The sequence below is a fragment of the Tamandua tetradactyla genome, chromosome 8, assembly GCF_023851605.1.
Source record: "Tamandua tetradactyla isolate mTamTet1 chromosome 8, mTamTet1.pri, whole genome shotgun sequence".
Taxonomy (NCBI): Eukaryota; Metazoa; Chordata; class Mammalia; order Pilosa; family Myrmecophagidae; genus Tamandua; species Tamandua tetradactyla.
The window spans coordinates 46,979,047-47,002,545 of record NC_135334.1 but is presented as its reverse complement, the minus strand read 5'-3'; the positions used below and the strand labels follow the sequence as shown (position 1 = coordinate 47,002,545).

At 37.5% G+C, this 23,499-nt stretch overlaps 1 protein-coding gene across 4 annotated transcripts in view; it reads right to left on the bottom strand.

Moving 5' to 3' along the window:
* Positions 1-23,499, bottom strand: part of MTMR2 (myotubularin related protein 2) — a 156,766-nt gene that overhangs the window by 64,054 nt on the left and 69,213 nt on the right. For all 4 annotated transcript variants that reach the window (XM_077113191.1, XM_077113192.1, XM_077113190.1 and 1 more), the window contains 3 exons: positions 16,456-16,531; positions 11,914-12,008; positions 11,630-11,740 (listed from right to left, as the gene is read on the bottom strand). In XM_077113191.1, coding sequence (XP_076969306.1) covers positions 11,630-11,740; positions 11,914-12,008; positions 16,456-16,531 — 282 coding nt within the window. The remainder of the gene's footprint in view (positions 1-11,629; positions 11,741-11,913; positions 12,009-16,455; positions 16,532-23,499) is intronic.

The following is a 23,499-nucleotide window of genomic DNA, read 5'->3' as shown; positions in this document are numbered from 1 at the left end:
TAAGATCTGTGAATGTGAGACACAAAAACAAATGAGAAAGAGATCCTGGAAGGCAGGCAACTTACAATGATTTATTTAGAAAAATATAAAGAAACACAAAAACACTCTAATATAGGACAGAATTCAAATGGCAGAAAATTGATCTCTGCTTATGGACTCAAATAGCAAGTGAAGAAGGCAGCATTTGACGAGGCACTAGAGATTAGCAATATTATATCTGAAACTTAACATCATCACTGATACACACTACTGGCAAATGTCTCTTTCCTTCCAATAACCGTTTTCTGTCATGAGTTTCCCTATTAAAAACCTATACCTAAAATGTACAGTGTTCCTATTTGGATTGATGGAAATGTTTTGGTAGTGGACGGGGGTGATGGTAATGCAACATTGTGAATGCAATTCAAAGCACTGATGATCAAAAGCGGAAACATTAGATTGTATATACAGTAAACAAACAAAAACAAACCTGATTAGCTGTTATTGCATTTCATGTGTCTTCATTTCCATTATGTCTGGTGATTATTTTCCTGCCTACCATCCCTATCTAAGACTCATTCCCACTGGGCCTTTGTTCCATCAGTGTCCTGCTGCCAGAATGATAGAACCAATCTCTGCTTTAAGGTCTTCCTCTACCCTATGTTCAAAGTCTTCAACCATCTACTAGCAGGGTGAATTCTGAATAGTTTAGTGATAACATCTGAGCTCTAAGGCTAGGTCTAACGACCAAGGCTCCCTTTCAATATTTGACCTGTAGGAATTTTCTATGCTCAGGATGAATGCAAGTATCCAAGTATTGGCTTACTGACATCTTAACAATATTTAGAAAAAATGTGAGGTTAAAAATAATTCCAAGAATACCAAATTTATTTAAATGTTTTAACCTAGACAGAATTTAAAGTAGCTTTATTATACCTCACTCTGTACAACTGAAAAAAGGGATACTCCACTGCTCAAAGCAACAAGTCCCTATCGACGGATAAAAAACAGTGACCTACGCAGGTTCACTGTACAAAGGGAGCCACTGTACCTACATTACGTGAACAAAGTAAAGCATTGTATCCTAAATCTGATCCCAAACTAGAATGTTACCTTTGCTATCTTTAAAAAAAGTTGATGCTTTTTTTTTCCTCAGTAAGTATCTCTAAACTAGTAGAGGTATTCAGAATTACTGGATTAACCACAGTGCTGCCTCAATATACCAAAGCAGGAGCCCTACAAATGTTTGTTTGTTGGTAATGGTCTTGTTTTATGGAAAAAAATTACATTTAAAATAATCAAGATTTCAAAGTCATCTTCTTTTACCTCCTTCTACAGTCTACGCTTTACTTACTACTACACTAAAGAAAAGTGATTAGGAGACAATGTGCGACACATAGTTGAGAGCTTTACATTCATCAGAGCCCTTCTGACTATGATGCGAAGCATAAAATAATAGCAAATTCATAAGCTTTAATACCAGATACACAAAACTTCATAGATTAGCATTAGAAAGTATCTTGAATTATACATGTCCTGCTGCTTTTACATTTGGCATTGGAAGAAATAGCAAATGAAAAAAAACTGTCATCAAGAATTGAGGTTTGTATGGGTGCTAATTAGGTCATAATAAGAACAGTGACCTGTAGAAGTGGTACGGGGCATTAAATATCTATGATTTAGTGGTAAAAATACAACAAATATAATCTAAGGTTCATTCATTTATCAGTACATTTAAAGAATGCTAGTGGATAAGAAAATAGTGATGCTCTATAATATCAAATTTTCCCAACACTGTTCCAGTAGGAAAACTAGAAATAGAAAAGTTAAGAGATAATGAATACATCATATCTGGTTTTCCACAACAAAGTGCTATGCCTTAATTGTTCAGGACCTCATGTTTTTTATTTGTAAATTAAAGATGATACTGTCTGCCTTAAAGGATTTTTTATGAGGCTTAAGATGAAACAATGAATGTGAAAGTAATCTGTCCTTAAAAGTACTATGCACGTTAAAGGTGGTCATTATGAATATAAGATGCTACGAATTTGTAAGCATGTGGTGATGGTTAATTTTATATGTCAACTTGGCTAGGCTATGGCATCTAGCTATTTGGTCAAATACTAGCCCAGATATTGCTGTGGAGATATTTTGTAGATAGAATTAACATCTGCAATCAAATCAGTTGGCTTTAAGTAAAGGAGATGACCCTCCATAATGTGGGTGGGTCTCATCTAATCAGTGGAAGTCTAATTGAAAAGAACTGAGGGCTCTGGGGAAAAGAAGGAATTCTACTTCAAAACTGCACCCCTCATTTGTCCCTTAGATTCCAAACTGTGGGCTTCCCTTAAGAAATTCAGACTCAAGCTTTCAATATCACTCTTACTGTAATTTGCAGTATCTAGATATAGAATTCTGACTTGTCTAGACAGGGTGAATCTATTTATTTACACACACACACAGAGCTAGTTCTGGTTCCCTGAAGAATCCTGATTTTTGGTAGCAAAATCCTACAGATTTAGGTAGTAGTAATGGTTCTACAGAAATAAAATTGAAGGATGAGTTTTCTGAATTGGGTTAGAGTTTTGGGTAATTGTTCTTTAATCTGATTACATTGAAGGGCACAAATGACTGATAGTCCATGGCATGAAGAGGCAACAGAGATACCCAAAATATCACCACAGAATACTTCTGTGCCAGTATGAAAGCATTATGTACCCTAGAAAAGTCATGTTTTTTGTTTTTGTTTTTTTGTTGTTTTTTTATTAATTAAAAAAAAATTAACAAAACATTTAGAAATCATTCCATTCTACATATACAATCAGTAATTCTTAATATCATCACATAGTTGCATATTCATCATTTCTTAGTACCTCTACACCGATTTATAAAAAGAAATAAAAAGACAACAGAAAAAGAAATAAAACGACAATAGAGAGAAAGAAAAAAAAACTATACGTACCATACCCCTTACCCCTCGCCTTCACCTACCACTATTTCAAACTGAATTTATTTTAACATCTGTTTCCCCTGTTATTTATTTTTATTCCATATGCTCTACTCTTCTGTTGATATAGTAGCTAAAAGGAGCATCAGACATAAGGTTTTCACATTCACAGAGTCTCATTGTGAAAGCTATATCTATGTTCAATCATCATCAGGAAACATGGCTATTGGAACACAGCACTACATTTTCAGGCAATTCCCTCCAGCCTCTCCACATCTACTTAATGCATAAGAATAACCTCCAGGATAACCTCTCGACTCTGTTTGGAATCTCTCAGCCATTGACACCTTGCCTCATTTTACTCTTCCCCCTTTTGGTCGAGAAGGTTCTCTCAGTCTTTTGATGTTAATTCTCAGCTCATTCTAGGGTTTTTCTCAGTCCTTTGATGCTGAGTCTCAGCTCATTCCAGGATCTCTGTCCCATGTTGCCAGGAAGGTCCACACCCCTACAAGTCATGTCCCATGCAGAGGGGGGAGGGTGGTGAGAATGCTCATCATATTGGCTGGAGAGAGAGGCCACATCTGAGCAACAAAAGAGGTTCTCTTGGGGGAGACTCTTAGGCCTAAATTTTAAGTAGACTTGACCTATCTTTTGTGGGTTTAAGTTTCATGTGAACAAACCCCAAGACTGGGGGCTCAGCCTATAGCTTTGGTTGTCCACACTGCTTGTGAGAATATCAAGAATTCAACTTGGGGAGGCTGAATTTCTCCCCATTCTCACCATTTCCCAAAGGGGGCTTGCAAATACTTTTCCAGTCATTGATCAAATCATTCTGGGATTCATTGGGGGATCACTCTGGACAAACCAACAAAGACTCATGTGCTACCTGAGATTCCAAGTACTTATGACATTCAATCAAACTATCTACATGAGTTATATTAGGAAATGCTCTAGTCAAAAATCTAAATTTTGTAACAAATAAACATTTTTTGCTTTAGTCTCACACATAATGTGACATTTTAAAGTATTAGATATCATCTATTTTCAGCACCCTGCAATAATGACAATCCTCTCTTCTTCCTCATGCAAAAACATTTTTAAAATTTGTACATTGTACATTTCACTATTATTATACCTCTAGGCATTCCTAGATTATACCATCTCGATCTTTAACATCTACTTTCTTTCTGATTACATTTATGTCCCCAGCCCTCCTCCCTCTACCATTCTCACATGCAGCTTCATTCAGTGTTTTAACATGATTACTTTACAATTAGGTATTATTGTGCTGTCCATTTTTGAGTTTTTGTATCTAGTCCTATTGCACAGTCTGAATCCCTTTAGCTCCAACTACCCATTATCTTACCCTGTTTCTAACTCCTGCTGGTCTCTGTTACCAATGACATATTCCAAGTTCATTCTAGAATGTCGGTTCACATCAGTGGGACCATACAGTATTTGTCCTTTAGTTTTTGGCTAGACTCACTCAGCATAATGTTCTCTAGGTCCATCCATGTTATTACATGCTTCATAAGTTTATTCTGTCTTAAAGCTGCATAATATTCCATCGTATGTATATACCACAGTGTGTTTAGCCACTCATCTGTTGATGGACATTTTGGCTGTTTGCATCTCTTTGCAATTGTAAATAACGCTGCTATAAACATTGGTGTGCAAATGTCCGTTTGTGTCTTTGCCCTTAAGTTCTTTGAGTAGATTCCCAGCAATGGTATTGCTGGGTCGTATGGCAATTCTATATTCAGCTTTTTGAGGAACCGCCAAACTGCCTTCCACAGTGGTTGCACCATTTGACATTCCCATCAACAGTGGATAAGTGTGCCTCTTTCTCCGCATCCTCTCCAGCACTTGTCATTTTCTGTTTTGTTGATAATGGCCATTCTGGTGGGTGTGAGATGATATCTCATTGTGGTTTTGATTTGCATTTCTCTAATGGCCAGGGACATTGAGCATCTCTTCATGTGCCTCTTGGCCATCCGTATTTCTTCTTCTGGTAGGTGTCTGTTCAAGTCTTTTTCCCATTTTGTAATTGGGTTGGCTGTCTTTTTGCTGTTGAGTTGAACAATCTCTTTATAAACTCTGGATACTAGACCTTTATCTGATATGTCATTTCCAAATATTGTCTCCCATTGTGTAGGCTGTCTTTCTACTTTCCTGATGAAGTTCTTTGATGCACAAAAGTGTTTAATTTTGAAGAGCTCCCATTTATTTCTTTCTTTCTTCAGTGCTCTTGCTTTAGGTTTAAGGTCCATAAAACCGCCTCCAATTGTAAGATTCATAAGGTATCTCCCTACATTTTCCTCTAACTGTTTTATGGTCTTAGACCTAATGTTTAGATCTTTGATCCAATTTGAGTTAACTTTTGTATAAGGTGTGAGATGCGGGTCTTCTTTCATTCTTTTACATACAGATATCCAGTTCTCTAGGCACCATTTATTGAAGAGACTGTTCTGTCCCAGGTGAGTTGGCTTGACTGCCTTATCAAAGATCAAATGTCCACAGATGAGAGGGTCTATATCTGAGTACTCTATTCAATTCCATTGGTCAATATATCTATCTTTATGCCAGTACCATGCTGTTTTGACCACTGTGGCTTCATAATATGTCTTAAAGTCAGGCAGCGTGAGACCTCCAGCTTCGTTTTTTTTTCCTCAAGATACTTTTAGCAATTTGGGGCACCCTGCCCTTCCAGATAAATTCGCATATTGGTTTTTCTATTTCTGAAAAATAAGTTGTTGGGATTTTGATTGGTATTGTACGAAATCTGTAAATCAATTTAGGTAGGATTGACATCTTAACTATACTTAGTCTTCCAATCCATGAACACGGTATACCCTTCCATCTATTTAGGTCTTCTGTGATATCTTTTAACAGTTTTATGTAGTTTTCTTTGTATAGGTCTTTTGTCTCTTTAGTTAAATTTATTCCTAGGTATTTTATTCTTTTAGTTGCAATTGTAAATGGAATTCGTTTCTTGATTTCCCCCTCAGTTTGTTCATTACTAGTGTATAGAAATACTACAGATTTTTGAATGTTGATCTTGTAACCTGCTAATTTGCTGTACTCATTTATTAGCTTTAGTAGTTTTGCTGTGGATTTTTCTGGGTTTTCGACGTATAGTATCATATCATCTGCAGACAGTGACAGTTTTACATCTTCCTTTCCAATTCTGATGCCTTGTATTTCTTTTTCTTGTCTAGTTGCTCTGGCTAGAACCTCCAACACGATGTTGAATAACAGTGGTGATAATGGACATCCTTGTCTTGTTCCTGATCTTAGGGGGAAAGTTTTCCATTTTTCCCCATTGAGGATGATATTAGCTGTGGGTTTTTCATATATTCCCTCTATCATTTTAAGGTTCCCTTGTATTCCTATCCTTTGAAGTGTTTTCAACAAGAAAGGATGTTGAATCTTGTCAAATACCTTCTCTGCATCAATTGAGATGATCATGCGATTTTTCTGCTTTGATTTGTTGATATGGTGTATTACATTAATTGATTTTCTTATGTTGAACCATCCTTGCATACCTGGGATGAATCCTACTTGGTCATGATGTATAATTCTTTTAATGTGTTGCTGGATTCGATTTGCTAGAATTTTGTTCAGGATTTTTGCATCTATATTCATTAGAGAGATTGGTCTGTAGTTTTCTTTTTTTGTAATATCTTTGCCTGGTTTTGGTATGAGGGTGATGTTGACTTCATAGAATGAATTAGGTAGCTTTCCCTCCACTTCAATTTTTTTGAAGAGTTTGAGCAGGGTTGGTACTAATTCTTTCTGGAATGTTTGGTAGAATTCACATGTGAAGCCGTCTGGTCCTGGACTTTTCTTTTTAGGAAGCTTTTGAATGACTGACTCAATTTCTTTACTTGTGATTGGTTTGTTGAGGTCATCTATTTCTTCTTGAGTCAAAGTTGGCTGTTCATGCCTTTCTAGAAGTTGTCCATTTCATCTACATTGTTGTATTTATTAGCATAAAGTTGTTCATAGTATCCTGTTATTACCTCCTTTATTTCTGTGAGGTCAGTGGTTATGTCTCCTCTTCCATTTCTGATCCTGTTTATTTGCATCCTCTCTCTTCTTCTTTTTGTCAATCTTGCTAAGGGCCCATCAATCTTGTAAATTTTCTCATAGAACCAACTTCTGGTCTTATTGATTTTCTCTATTGTTTTCATGTTTTCAATTTCATTTATTTCTGCTCTAATCTTTGTTATTTCTTTCCTTTTGCTTGCTTTGAGGTTAGTTTACTGTTCTTCTCCAGTTCTTCCAAGTGGACAGTTAATTCCTGCATTTTTGCCCTTTCTTCTTTTTTGATATAGGCATTTAGGGCAATAAATTTCCCTCTTAGCACTGCTTTTGCTGCGTCCCATAGGTTTTGATATGTTGTGTTTTCATTTTCATTCGCCTCAAGATATTTACTAATTTCTCTTGTAATTTCTTCCTTGACCCACTTGTTGTTTAAGAGTGTGTTGTTGAGCCTCCACGTATTTGTGAATTTTCTGGCACTCTGCCTATTATTGATTTCCAACTTCATTCCTTTATGATCTGAGAAAGTGTTGTGTATGATTTCAATCTTTTTAAATTTGTTGAGACTTGCTTTGTGACCCAGCATATGGTCTATCTTTGAGAATGATTCATGAGCACTTGAGAATAAGGTGTATCCTGTTGTTGTGGGGTGTAATGTCCTATAAATGTCTGTTAAGTCTAGCTCATTTATTGTAATATTCAAATTCTCTGTTTCTTTATTGACCCTCTGTCTAGATATCTGTCCATTGATGAGAGTGGGGAATTGAAGTCTCCAACTATTATGGTAGATGTGTCTATTTCCCTTTTCAGTATTTGCAATGTATTCCTCATGTATTTTGGGGCATTCTGGTTTGGTGCATAAATATTTATGATTGTTATGCCTTCTTGTTGAGTTGTTCCTTTTATTAGTAGATAGTATCCTTCTTTGTCTCTTTTAACTGTTTTACATTTGAAGTCTAATTTGTTGGATATTAGTATAGCTACTCCTGCTCTTTTCTGGTTGTTATTTGCATGAAATATCTTTTCCCAACCTTTTACTTTCAACCTATGTTTATCTTTGGGTCTAAGATGCGTTTCCTGTAGACAGCATATAGAAGGATGCTGTTTTTTAATCCATTCTGCCAGTCTGTGTCTTTTGATTTGGGAATTCAGTCCATTAACATTTAGTGTTATTACTGTTTGGGTAATACTTTCCTCTACCATTTTGCCTTTTGTATTTTATATATCATATCTGATTTTCCTTCTTTCTACACTCTTCTCCATACCTATCTCTTCTGTCTTTTTGTATCTGTCTCTAGTGCTCCCTTTAGTATTTCTTGCAGAGCTGGTCTCTTGGTCACAAATTCTCTCAGTGACTTTTTGTCTGAGAATGTTTTAATTTCTCCCTCATTTTTGAGGGACAATTTTGCTGGATATAGGAGTCTTGGTTGGCAGTTTTTCTCTTTTAGCAATTTAAATATATCATCCCACTGTCTTCTAGCTTCCATGGTTTCTGCTGAGAAATCTACCATAGTCTTATTGGGTTTCCCTTGTATGTGATGGATTGTTTTTCTCTTGCTGTTTTCAAGATCCTCTCTTTCTCTTTGACCTCTGACATTCTAACTAGTAAGTGTCTTGGAGAACGCCTACTTGGATCTACTCTCTTTGGGGTGCGCTGCACTTCTTGGATCTGTAATTTTAGGTCTTTCATAAGAGTTGGGAAATTTTCAGTGATAATTTCTTCCATTAGTTTTTCTCCTCCTTTTCCCTTCTCTTCTCCTTCTGGGATACCCACAACACATATATTTGTGCGCTTCATATTATCATTCAATTCCCTGAGCCCCTGCTCAAATTTTTTCATTCTTTTTCTTATATTTTCTGTTTCTTTTTGGATTTCAGATGTTCCATCCTCCAGTTCACTAATTCTAACCTCTGTCTCTTGAAATCTACCATTGTAGGTTTCCATTGTTTTTTTTTATCTCTTCTACTGTATCTTTTCTTCCCATAAGTTCTGTGATTTGTTGTTTCAGACTTCCCATTTCTTCGCTTTGTTCATTCCTTGCCTTCTTCATGTCCTCCTTCAATTTACTGATTTCGTTTTTGAAGAGGTTTTCCATTTCTGTTCGTATATTCAGAATTAGTTGTCTCAGCTCCTGTATCTCATTTGAACTACTGGTTTGTTCCTTTGACTGGGCCATATCTTCAATTTTCCTGGTGTGATTTGTTATTTTTTGCTGGTGTCTGGACATTTAATTACCTTCATTAGTTTATTCTGGAGATTGCTTTCACTTATCTTACCTAGGGTTTTCTTGCTAGATGAGTTTGTTGTCTATCTATTCATTGACCTTCAGTTCAGCCTTTTCTGGGCCTCTAGCTTAAGTTTTGTTTAACAGAGGGTAAATTTTCAGTTCTTATTTTCTTGTTTCTTGTCTTGCTTGTAAGGTGCCTTTTCCCTCCCTATCCTTAGGAGGGTCTACATAGGTATTACAGACTCCAGCCAGGTTTTCCTGGACTAAGCTGGCCTCCTTTCGGGGGGAAGGAATCACCTGCATCAGTTTTCCCTGAGTGTGAGACCCAGCAGGTTGAAAGAGTTTCCTGTGAAGTCTCAGGGGTCTATTTTTCTTATCCTGCCCAATATGTGGCTCTTGTCTGTCTGCGGGTCCCACCAGCAAAATATGTTGTGGCTCCTTTAACTTTGGAAGGCTCTCCTTGCTGGGGGCGTGGTGGAGACAGAGGAAAGGTTGTAGGCTCGTTTTAATGGCTTCAAATTGCGAAGCCCTGGGATCTGAATTCCTTGAGAGAGGGATTCCACCTGAGTTGCGTTTCTCCCCTCCCGTGGGGAAGGTTCAGGTGGGAGACAGCCCTGAAAGCAGCCTATTTCTGTGTTTGGGGCAGTTGCAGCCTGTGTACTCTTGGCGCTCAGTCCAGAGGCAACCAAGCCTCCAGAGAAACAGCCGCAGAAGGCTCCGTTTCGTCCCCTTTCCTCTTTCTCAGTTGGCCCCATAGGTGACTTCCGCCTTGATCAGTTTCACCTGAGCTGGGGGCCTATTTTTAGTAGTCAGAATTTGTTTATTAATGCCACTATTGGTGTTTGGTTGGACTCAGTCCCTGCTACTGTTGGAGACTCTTTCCTTTCCTTCTAGGAAGCCGCCTGTGGGGGAGGGGCGCCGGCCGCCGTGGTTTGGGGAACTCACTGTTCCGGAGCCTCGCAGCCGGTCCGGGAAGCCGCCTGTGAGGGAGGGGTGCCAGTTGCCAGCCGCTGCGGCTTGGGGAAGTGCACGCGGCTCAGGGAAGTGCGCGCAACCCGGGGAACTCACTGTTCCGGAGTCTCGCAGCCGGTCCAGCTGGTCCAGACTGGGGTACGCTGGAAGTCCGGTCTCTGTCGTGGCTCCGGGAGCTGTTCTGTACTGTTTCTGGTTATTTAGTAGTTGCTCTGGAGGACGAACTAAAATGCGTGCACCTCACTAAGCTGCCATCTTGCCCCCCCCCCGTCGAAAAGTCATGTTTTAATCCTGATCCAATCTTGAGGGAGCAGCCATTTCTCTTAATTCCTATTCAGTATTGTAGGCTAGATTATCGCCAATGGAGATGTGACACACCCAATCGTGGGTATTAAATTTTTTATTACATAGAGAGTTCACTCCACCCATTCCAGGTGTATCTTGATTAGTTTACTAGAATTCTTTAAAAGAGGAAACAATTTAGAGAGTCAGAAATGACAGAGCCTAGAGAAACAACAGAATCCTCAGAGCTGACAGGAACTTCACAGTAGAGCAGACACAGATGTGGACACTTAAGGACAGAGACATGGGCATTTGGAGATGCTTGGAATCCAAGAGACATCACCATGAGATGTTAAGCAAGCCAGAACCTGAGAGAGCCAAGGGAAGCCAAGAGATTGTAACGTGAGGAACCTCCACGTGCACAGAGACTGAAAGCAATGCAGCACAGCATAAAAGCATGAAGGGACTAGCAGATGCCAGCCACATGATTTCCTAGCTGACAGAGGTGTTTCAGAACAATTGGCCCTGAAAGTAACCTCTTGTTGGTGCCTTAATTTGGACACTTTCACTTCCTTAGAACTGTATTCTGGCAGCTTGCAAACTAACATAATTTCTAATCAAATACCTGTATGATGCAAGGTTCTGGGTGACTGTGTATTTCCTATCTTAGAACATCTGTGTCAAACTAACAAATATAAGATTGGCTTGTTTCTCTTAATGCACTAGAAGAAGTAGAAAAAGAAAAAGATGAGCTTAGTACTTCAAATTCCCAGCTCAAGCACCACATAAATGACATGAAAGTTTATGTGCCTTCAAATGAAACTGTCACCTGTATTCAAAGTTGAGATTTCTCAAAACCAAACACAGTCTCAGAGTGTGAGTAGCTATATTACAATGCAAATTAAAGTCCCAACTTGCTTAAGGGAGGACACTGATTGGGAAGGAATAGGATCTTGAAAATTGGAAGAAAATCACAAAATAGACTAAACAGGGCCCAAAAGAATTCAAGAGTAATTCATGACAGCTGAACTTTTCTCTTTATTACTCCTAAACGTTAATTTGTTTTCTACTAGGAATGTTTTTAGTATGAAATTGATTTGATATTTTTGAAACCAGTTTCCAAACACAGGCTCTATTTAAAAGTACAAATAAAACACGTACATATTATAAAATTTACCTTGCACACAGTTTCTAGTCCATAAGAATTTTCACCTCGACTAGAAGCACCACCAATTTTTTCTACTCTACTTATCACACCAAGAGAAGCATCTAAAACAAATGGAGGGTCCTAAAGAAAGGAAAGAAAAACAAATCAAAACTGAGCAAATGATACTACATAATTATAGCTGAGAAAAATCTTAGTTGGAAATTCTTTAATTAGAAATGATCAAAAATAAACAAAACTGACTATAAATAACACACACATGTACATACAAAATTTAATTCAGTAACAAGTCTTACCCGTTCCATGCTTTTGAAGTATAATCTATAATTTGTGACAGTCAGAGTTCCTCGTACAGCACCAGTAAACGGGCATATATAAGTTACATCTTTGGCTGAAAAGAAAAAGTCCACAGTTTCACTATACATTGTGCAATATTAAAAACTGTATTCCTGTCTTTTCACAAATAAAATGGAATAGAATTTTGATAGTCTAATATGTTCAAAAATCACAAAATCTATGATTTAAGGAGACTTCAGAAGCCTAATCTAAGCTTTCAATGCAGAAATAATGGGAAAGATTGAAGAGAAAGAGGGACATCTCTTCCTTGGAGACAGACCAGAAGGAAACAAAGATGACCACTGTTCCTCCTGGCTAAAGCAGGCGCGGAGTGAGAGCAGGCAGGAAGGGAGTTGGTAATAGTGGTAACAGCAGTAAAATGTCTCAAGGCGCAATCTTAACACCAATCTGCTGGTCTTCCTCTGGCTAGTCTAGTTTGTTGACATTCCTCTAAAAATATAATACCTAAAATACCTACTACCAAAGATTCCTATCATATAGATTACTTTCTGAGGAAATTGCTGTAGGAGAAATGAAATGTACATGAAATATGATTTCTCAGATAAATAATACTAAAACAAGAGAGCAATATACTCCTGACTAGGGAAACAATGTCAAACTTTGTAGAGAAATAATCACAAGCATCATTTTATTATATGATAAATAAGCGTAAACAGTATTCTGCTTTTTAAAAAGATGCACTGACTGATTAGACAAGTTAGTTCAGCTATTACTAACTCAAAATAGCATTTACTATGGCAGAGCATACAAAGCCCAATATGAAGTTTTAATATCTTTAAATATTCATGAATTCCTGTTATGTCATTATTGCGGCAAATCATCAGATAAAGAAGTATCTTCATCATTCCAAGGAAATAAGGTATACTTCTTAGGCATGGCAAATTTCTAAGAATTTTCAAGGGACTTCTGGGAAAACTTAGGGCCATAAAAAAATATGTGTAATAAGGTATTGAAATTCCTGGACTTTGCTTCTTATTCTTTTCTTTGAAGGACTGACTGTTTTGTATGAAATCTGAAATGAGACTGATCTTTAACAAACATTTCTAATCTTTGAAACAGTTCCCTTGGGAATATGAACTTCATAATTTTAAATCACTGTTTCTGATGGATAGCTCATTAGAGGGAAGCTTTCAAAATCAAGTAAACCCATCTTTATGTAAAGAAACACAAACTTGCCTTGCTCCCATTTTCTTGCCCTTGTGAATTTTTACCTCAACTAAGAAGGCTTTATTCGATGTACTAAGAACATTTCTGGATTCCTTCCAGAGACAGTTTTCTTATTCACTCAAGAAAATCATCTCATTATTCTATATTTCACTGCAGGATGTGCCTCTTTTACTTCTTTTACTAAATGACAAGTATAAACGTTTATACTGATGTTACTATTACTGTCAATAGGCTTTGCTTTGGTCTGTCCCTCTATCCTTCTTTCTTTGTCTGGTGGCAACTAAGTCACTGTGAAAAGGTTATAATTAGCAGAGTTCATATCAAATAGAAGGGAGACTGTGACTAGAAACTTTCCCAGAATAAAGGACAGAGTAACAACCAGCATTGGTGGCCTAACAATTCGAGTTTAGAAAATATTTTAAGCTTCAAAACAACCCATAAAGGTAAGAGCTATAATTATCAAACTGGTGCTAAGAGAATGAAAATGAATTGCCTAATATCTCAGAACCAATAACTGCTAAGATTAAGACTTGAGTCCAGTTCTTCTGACTACAAATTCAATCCATACTCTACCACATCACGCTTCTTGTCTCATCACAAAGCTAAGCCAGTAAGGTAGCACAACCTGTTTAACATCTGTCTCTTGTGCTAAAGGTTTAATTACTAGACTGGGGCTACCTCTACTCCTAACGTGGGGAGGTCACAACACGCTGAGACTATTCCTTCCCTATGGCATTCAGCTGATGTTCCTACAACCTTAACTTCTAAAAAAAACATCTCAATTGTGGACTTACATTAAACCAACTAAATATCCAAGGTTTTTTCACAAAGTGAAAAATGCAAGGTTATCCTACCCTTTTATATGTTCCCTATTAAATTTAGCTTTTTTACATATCAAGTCAATGTAGGTGATTTTAAAGCAGGATATTTTATTTAATATATTAGATATTACTCTAAATTTTACTATAATACTGCCTAGTGGTACCAAAAAATTGTATATTTATCTTTCCTGTCAAATGAAAAGTTTATAGAGGAACAATCCAGTAGATTCTGTGAGATATACAAAAATGACCTTGAAAAGAATACAAGTCTAAAGGAAGAGAACAAATTAATATATGAGAGTGTGTGGCCTGTGCAGAAAGACAGGCAAAAAAACATCCTCTAAGTAATGCAGAGGTGGGAAAGGTCACCCCCCATAAGAGCTGAGAGGTGTTCAAGGAATATAGGCCTGTGAGTTGTGCCTCAGTGAGTGTTATCCTTCATGTGGGTGGCGATGATGAGATAGCCACCCGATGCAGAAGGAAAGCCTACTCCAAAATACAAAAGCAGGAAAGTAGAGCATGTATCTGGACAATGGTAAGTGTCAAGTCTGGCTCTCTCCTAATTTATCTCATACCGTTTTCTATTTCTTCTCAGTTTCCTTCCCTGGTTCTTCGATATAATTATAAAATGTTAGCATTCACTGAAGCTATGCTCTTAGTCCTTTTCTCACACATACACCTTCTGATTATGTTCATCCTCCTACGTTCAACTAATACCTCATGTTCTTACAATTGCCAAATATGGACCTCCAGTCCAGATTTTTTTTTTAAGCTCCCTTATCTACTTATAAGATATTTCTACTTGAAATTTCTCCTAAATACCTGAAATATTATACCAAGGGCCTATGAAAATTGAGAGGATAAAACAAATTCAAGAAATTCTTAGGGACTTACACCTCCAGATCAGGTAACTAATTGGATGTGGGAGTTCAGAAAAAAAGAACAGTCTGTGATAACTCCCAGGTTTCTGACTTCAGCAACTGGAAAACTGCCATTGATATTAACTAAGAAAGAGAATGCAGGAAAAGGAGTAAGTTTGGGGTCAAAGGGAATGACTTCAAGTTTTAAAGAAACTGGATATAAGGTTCCTATGGAATATCCAAAGGCCTGTGTCTTAAAGGCATTTGTTTATATGTGTCAGGACATGAAAACACTAATTTTGGGGTCATCAGCACATAGGTGGTAGATGAATCTACTAATTTAGATATGGTCAAAGAGAGTATATAGGAGGGAAAAAGGTCATGGATGAACTCCTAAGGAGTGCTAATATTTAAAGGAAAAGGAGCAACAAAATAGATGGAGTGGTAACTTGAGAGTCTTTTATAAGGCAATTTATCATAATGGATAAATACGCATGAGAAATAGCATGGGCTTTAGATTTGAAGGATAAAAAAAACTGTCACAATTCTAGCTCTAACTTTACTAAGTAGATAATGTCTCTATGCCTTAGTTTCCTCATCAACAAAATGAGTTTAATATCTCTCTCAGAAGATTACTGTGAGGATGACTAAATAAGACAGAAGATACTAAATAATGATAACGATTGCTGTATAATATAAAATATTGATAATCAGCAGTTTAACAGAACTTGAAGCTGACTGGGGTGAAAAAGAGACTAGGGAGGTATCTAATCAAGGGTCAAGAACAAGAAGAGACAAATACCATGCTAAGCGCTAAGAAATTAAATTTACTAACAGTAATAAGACTTATTTGGAGGGTGGCTCCACCCCTTTGGCTTATTTATATGCAAGGAAAAGACAACTAGCGAGCGAAAATTTAGCATTTAAATTCTTTTTTTTAATTACGATTTATAATAAAATAAAAGATGGTGTCTACTTTGGAAAGAAACTAATTACCCTCTTCATCTATCTATGGGTATTTTACAGAGCACCCACAGAGATGAAATAAAGAGCATGAGAACAAAAAGTAGTTTAAATGCTCACTTTCAGTTTCTAATCCATATTAATATAAGTAAATGTTTAGCTCTGTAGGCCAGACAGACAAAGGCACATACATCAAACTGCTTGCCTGGCAATGGAGGTGAAATGTTTTCATTCAATTAGTGACATGAGTTTATTCAAAGTAAAAAATAAATAAATAAATAAGGCAAATGAGAGAGTGTTCTTCAAGAAAAATTACTTGTACAGAGTGATAATTCAATATTTTTATCTTAGCAACCCAATATCTGAATGCAGTAATTAAAAAAAATGAAGTTGTTTGCATGGAATTGAGCAACAGTTTTTTTAAAAAGCCATCTACTTCAAAGAAAGTAAAGCAAACTAGAGAAGAAGTGGAATATAATTCAATGTGTTATTTCCTAACAGTCCAAATATGAACACTATAAACAGGGACAGGCTTAAGCTTATAGAAAGACGCTAGAAAGGCTGGAGGTGTCTCTGTAATAGCTGGCCTATTCTCTGTATGCTGAGAGTATTAAAGAGTTTGTATAATTAGAAAGGAGAAGAAAAGTAAACAAAAAATGTGATTACAGACCCATGTCTTTAATATTTTCTCCTGGAAGCAAGGGTGGTTCTTCCATTTCTGCTAATTTGTTAGACTCCCTCAGGACCTGGTTTGGAAGGGGAGTCAAGAAAAGAAACATTTTAATTCAAGTCTAATTTTTCACTCAATTTCAATCAAGTATGCTTGCTCTTAAACTTCTAACATATCAACATACACTACTTTAAATCAAATGCTTAAATGTAGTGCTGACATACATAAGACGTAAGGTTATTTTTCTAGAAAGCATTTACTAATTTGTTTCAGGTGCTATACAAAATGCTTTACACAGCTCTTTAGTGAATCCTAGCACAACCCTATGAGGGAGGTGTTATGATTCCATTTCACAGATCAGGAAAAAGGGGCCAAAAGTGGTAATTAACTTGTTGAAATGACAGATAAGAAGCACCAGCATAAGGATTTGAATTATACTTCTGTTTGACTTCAAAGCCCATTCTCTTTTCAGTAAGCCAGGCTAGAAAGGCTACAGTAGAGTTAAACTTGGGTAAAATGCAAGCCCTTCGGTGGACTGTTTGGTTTTGTTTTGTTTTTTCCAGTTTTATTGAGATATATTCACATACCATCCAAAGGATGGCTCACAGCATCATCAGATAGTTGTGCACACAACCCCATTAGCAATATTAGAATGTTTTCATTACTACCAAAAAAAAGAACAAAAAATAAAAGCCAAATTCTCCCATATCCTTTATATGCCCCCTAATGTTGACCCACAGTACTGGTACTGGTGTGGTTAATTTGTTACTATTGTTGAAAGAATACTAAAATATTATTGTTGTAGACTTGTTTCTTGAAGATGATTATATAAAGATATAATGTTTACAATGTGACTGTAATGTCGTGTCTGATGCTCCCTTTATCTAGGGTATGGACAGATGAGCGAAAACTATGGATTAAGGGTGGGCCATGGTGGCTTAGCAGGCAAAGTTCTCGCCTGCAATGCTGGAGACCGAAGTTTGTTTCCCAGTGCCTGCCTATGCAAAAAAAAAGACCATAAAAAAATACAGATAAAAAACAACAAATAATAGGGGGAACAAAGTTTAAAACATATTGGGTAGATGGAAATACCCAATATGTCAAGAGAAGAAGGGGTATGGGATATGCAATGTATTTTTTCTTTATTCTTTTTATTACTTTTTCTGGAGTGATGCAAATGTTATAAAAAATGATCATGGTGATGAATACACAACTATGTTACAACATTGTGAGCCACTGATTGTACACCATGTGTGGAATATTTGCATGTTAAGAATGTTTGTGTTTGTATGCTGTTTTATCAATAAAAATATATTTTTTTAAATTACTGTTAACTCCAATCCATAGTTTGCAATTGGTACATTTTTTCCTACATATCCCTCTATTTATAACTCCTGGCAACAGTGTCATACATTTGTTCTACTTCATGAAAGAACTTTTTAATATTTTTTATATTTGTACAATTAATCATAGTCATAGTCCACCACAAGATTCACTGTATTATACATCCCCATGTTTTGTCAAGGTTTACAATAATACATTCACATGTTTTGATCTCCAACTTTCCTTCCAGTGACAAACATGACTCTAAACTTCCCTTTCCCACCGCATTCACACACCATTCAATATTATTAATTATTCTCACAAGAACATGCTACCATTATCTATTCATTTCCAAACATTTAATCTCAATCTAAACATTCTGCCCATATTAAGCAACCACTCCCCATTCTTTAGTCTCATTCTGAATCCTGGTAATCTATCTTTTATATGTATGTCTATGGATTTACATACTATAATTAGTTCACATCAGTGAGATCATACAATATTTGTCTTCTGAGTCTCAATCATTTCCCATAACAATGTCCTCAAAGTTCATCCATGTTGTTGCACACTTCAGCCTTATGTAGATTTAATACCTGTTTGGAGATGATGTTGATATACTTGATGAAAAAAGAGATGCTAATTAAGTTATAATCATGATCAACAACTATTACAGAATAGTTGCCTTGTGAAGGACACTGCACTAGGATCCAAGAATGCAAAGATATAGAACCCTCCAGGTTACAACCCAGAAAAGACAAATGTACAGTCACACACACCAGCTCAGGTAGTAATCTGCTCAATATATATATCCTTCTCTAGCTATCAAGGGCCTCCCCACCCACTGCTTTCACTGATAAACAGTAAAAGTAGCCTGTATACCCTATCTCCATTTCATCCTTTCCATTAATTCTTCAGTGTACAGCAACCTGACTTTGCCTCCTACCCCAACACTCTGCAGAGAATCTGCTTTCTCCCCAATAACCTCCCAACTGTTACAATGGGCATTTTTTCAGTATTTATTTGCTATATTATCACTTAGCCACATCTGACACTGTCAACATCTGCCTCCTTCCTGAAAGAGCACAGTATCTGATGAAACTTTCTTCTCTGACTATTCTTTCCTAATGACCTTTATACTTCCTTTCCTCTACCCTCTCTGTTCTTCATGGGTTTATACGACACCCATTTTTTTACTCAACTCACTTCCTGATGATCTCATACTCACCTATGACTTCAACTAATTTTAATCTATATTGCCAGTCAAGATTTTTCTTGAGCTGTAGTTTCATACATCCAACTGCTTAATATCACTCCCCATCTGGAGGTCACACACACATTGTGAACTCCAAAGGCCTAAAATTGATCTGTGTTCCATACCTAGCAAAGGGCATAACCAATCATTCGGTTGTCCATGCCAACGTTTGGAGGAAAAGCACAGAACAATGGTCTCTGTGGGGAGACTCAGTCCCTCTACTTCAATCTTGATTTGTCTCATTAGATTAAGAATAAATACCAGGAGAAAAAACTCTCCAAAATAATTTTTAATTAACTTTTTTTTTTTTGGAGATTAAACAGGCAAGTTTTACTATCAAATATAATGATTCAACAAAAACTCAATAATATTGTAGAAAGTATTATTGTCTATATTAAAGTCTTTCAAAGCTTTGGGAAAACAGCATCTTAAGGCATCCAGTACAAATAATTTATTTTTTCTGATCTTAAATGCCAGTTACCACCAATTTTCACGGAAAAATTTTTTTTCTACTGCAGTTAAAGGGCCATTACTGTTCAGCTGAAGAGGGAAATGTTTGGCTTTCCAGTCAAGGTACAGTATTAATGAAAGTAATGCAAAGTAAATAAAAATAGCAGCCACATACATCTGGATGGCACTGCATCCAAGCAAAGGATAACAGAGTAAATTAAAGAAATACGTGCACTTAGTTAATCAGTACCTATTTTCCTCTTTGGAGTTACAAGGCAGCAGTTCTAGCTAGCTAGTGTCTAATATTGCACTTTTGTAGCAGAAACACACCTACATCCATAGTGCTGAACACTGACAGCATCAGTACCTGTTCATAAACTGCATCAGTTTTTATCTCAGTCCAGCATGCTGACTATATAGTCCTGTGCTTTTAAAAGTTTTAATTATTTGACAGTTAAGACATAAGAGAAAAAGGTTTAAGGCCATCTTAATATATAAAAGCATCCACTTCAGTCCAGTTAGTATATTGCTTTCTAGAATGCAATGGTCAAATATTCTCATTTCAGTGATATTAAAAACTATGGAATTTCTGTTAAAGTCCAAACCATCAATAATGAAAAAGTACAATATAAAATAATACATATGACATTACTGTTACAGTTCAAACTAGAAATTACTAACTACATGTAGCTACTTCATTTTTGGTTTTATATTTTGCTCCCTACTTCATTCTTACTTACTACTGGTACTTGCTGAAAACAGTTTCAATTTTTTAACTATGTATGCTTTATGGATGGTGCACCATTCTTCTAATTTATCCTGAAGTGTTTTAAAAATCATTTGAATTGGTTTTAAACTGTAAGACATCATGGTGGCCAAGATACCTGGAAGTGCTGAGGTTTTATTTAATACTTTTGCTTAAGTTTGTGACTTAAGTATTCCAAGCCCTTATTCTTGAGTTACTTAGCAAAACGGCATGATTGTGTAGAAGACAAGGAGAGTTAAAGAGTGGGAATACACAAAAATAAAGGTTTCCATAAAAGAGTTCATGGTGGAGATGGTCAGTTCTCATGGAATAGTTTTTTCTCAAGACTTAATATGGTACCTATGGTACCACTGATGATGCCTCTTTAGATGGAAGCAATGCAGACATCTGATATTAAATTCACATTTTAAATGCTTGCTTGCAATCAGCAACCAAGAAGCCAGGTATGTATGTTGCATGCTGTTTGCTATAAGAACTTAGCATGACTGGTTCAAATTTTTCACTCCCCCAAAGGATAGGGCAGAGGTTCTCTGTCCAATCATGTTTGCTGAAAATCTGCAGCCTAAGTAACGAACTTTCCGGGAAGTTGCTTGAAATTTTCTTATGGCTGGTGGTTTCAGGATCACTATGTGTTTCTCAAATACTTCTTTGCTGAGGATGGTCTAATTGGGGGGACCTTTAAATATAAACCCTTTCTTCAGGTAGAGTCTTGGCCTGGTCATTTCTGTATAAGTACATCCTCAGTTGCATACTAGGAATAGTATGCTATGCAGTTTATGAAAAGCTGAGTGCCAGCTGGACAGTATGCTATAGAGGGTTACAGGGCTTGTATACTCAAAAGTACAAAGGCAGATAAATGGCAGGTTCAGTGGGAATAACTTCTGCCAGAGCTGGAAATGTGTAGGAGGGAGGACTCAAACATGGTAACTTACATGGTGGTGGAGAGAAGACATTTCACTTTAAAGTGCCCCCCATTAACACAATGTTCATTCCCACAGCTGAACATAGGAAGACTTCAACATATCTGTCCATTTTTTTATAACATTTCTGTGCAGCCATAAATGCTCTGCCTGCAGACTTCGTGTTGATAAAGGCATGTTTGCTGAAAGTGCTGCAGCCTGAGGATACACATTTTTCTCAAGTGCTCATGGATCATTCTCAAGATAGACCATATGCTGGGTCATAAAGCAAGTTCAATAAATTTAAAAAGACTGAGATCATACAGAACACTTTCTCAGATCATAATGAAATGAGGCTGGAAATCAATAAAAGGCAGAAGTCCCCCAAATTCACAAATAAATGGAGACTAAACAACACAACCTTAAGCAATCACTGGGTCAAGGAAGAAACTGTAAGAGAAAATAGTGAATATCTAGAGACAAATGAAAATATAACATATCAAAATTTTTGGGATGACGCCAAGATGGCGGCTTAGTAAGGTACGTGGGTCTTAGTTCCTCCTCCAAAGCAACTACTAGGTGAACTGAAACAGTGCAGAACAACTTCCGGGGCCACAGCAGGGAATGGACACACAGCGTACCCCAGTCCGGACTGGCTAGTCTGACTGCGAGACTCGGCTGCGGTGAGATCCCCGAGCGGCGCGCGATTTCCCGAGCAGTGGCAGCTGTGGCGGCCGGAGCTCCTCCCTCCCTCCTTCCCGGGCCAGCTGAGAGTCTCGGAGAGACAATTTTCCCAAGCCGAGGCGGCCGGCACCCCTCTTTTGCGGGCGGCTTCCTGGTCTGGCTACGAGTCTCGGATCAGAGGGCTACCCAAGCTGCGCTGGCCCTCCCCCGCGGGCGGCTTCCTGGTCTGGTGGGGAATTCCACAGGCCGCGGCGGCCGGTGACCGACGCCCCTCCCGCGCGGACGACTTCCTGGTTCGGTGGCGAATTCCCCGGGCCCACTGCGGCCGGTGACCAGCCACAGGGTCCCCTCAAGCCGCGGTGGCTAACGCCCACACCACGCGCGGCCCCCCGAACAAACGGAGAGAATTGGATCAGAAATCCCCAGGCCGCGGAGATCGGTGACCGGAGGGATCCCTTCCAAACACGTGAGACAAACATGTGCCACGAGAGCCACCTACTGGGCAGGATAAGAAAAACAGAACCCAGAGATGTCACAGAAAAATCTTACAACCTTGGTGGGTCCGACACCCAGGGAAATCTGACTAAATGCCCAGACGCCAGCAGCAGAAGATAACTGTCCACGCTCAGAAGATTGAGAATATGGCCCAGTCAAAGGAACAAACCAATAGATCAAATGAGATACAAGAGCTGAGACAACTAATGCTAAATATACGAACAGAAATGGAAAACCTCTTCAAAAATGAAATCGATAAATGGAGGGAGGACATGAAGAAGACATGGGCTGAACATAAAGAAGAAATAGAAAAACTGAAAAACAAATCACAGAACTTATGGAAGTGAAGGATAAAGTAGAAAATATGGAAAAAACAATGGATACCTACAATGATAGATTTAAAGAGACAGAAGATAGAATTAGTGATTTAGAGGATGGAACATCTGAATTCCAAAAAGAAACAGAAATTATCGGGAAAAGAATGGAAAAATTTGAACAGGGTATGAGGGAACTCAAGGACAATATGAATCACACAAATATACGTGTTGTGGGTGTCCCAGAAGGAGAAGAGAAGGGAAAAGGAGGAGGAAAAACTAATGGAAGAAATTATCACAGAAAATTTCCCAAATCTTATGAAAGACCTAAAATTACAGATCCAAGAAGTGCAGCGCACCCCAAAGAGAGTAGACCCAAATAGGCGTTCTCCAAGACACTTACTAGTTAGAATGTCAGAGGTCAAACAGAAAGAGAGGATCTTGAAAGCAGCAAGAGAAAAACAATCCATCACATACAAGGGAAACCCAATAAGACTATGTGTAGATTTCTCAGCAGAAACCATGGAAGCTAGAAGACAGTGGGATGATATATTTAAATTACTAAAAGAGAAAAACTGGCAACCAAGACTCCTATATCCAGCAAAATTATCCTTCAAAAATGAGGGAGAAATTAAAACATTCTCAGACAAAAAGTCACTGAGAGAATTAGTGACAAAGAGACCAGCTCTGCAAGAAATACTAAAGGGAGCACTAGAGTCAGATACAAAAGACAGAAGAGAGAGGTATGGAGAAGAGTGTAGAAAGAAGGAAAATCAGATATGATATATATAATACAAAAGGCAAAATGGTAGAGGAAAATATTATCCAAACAATAATAACACTAAATGTTAATGGACT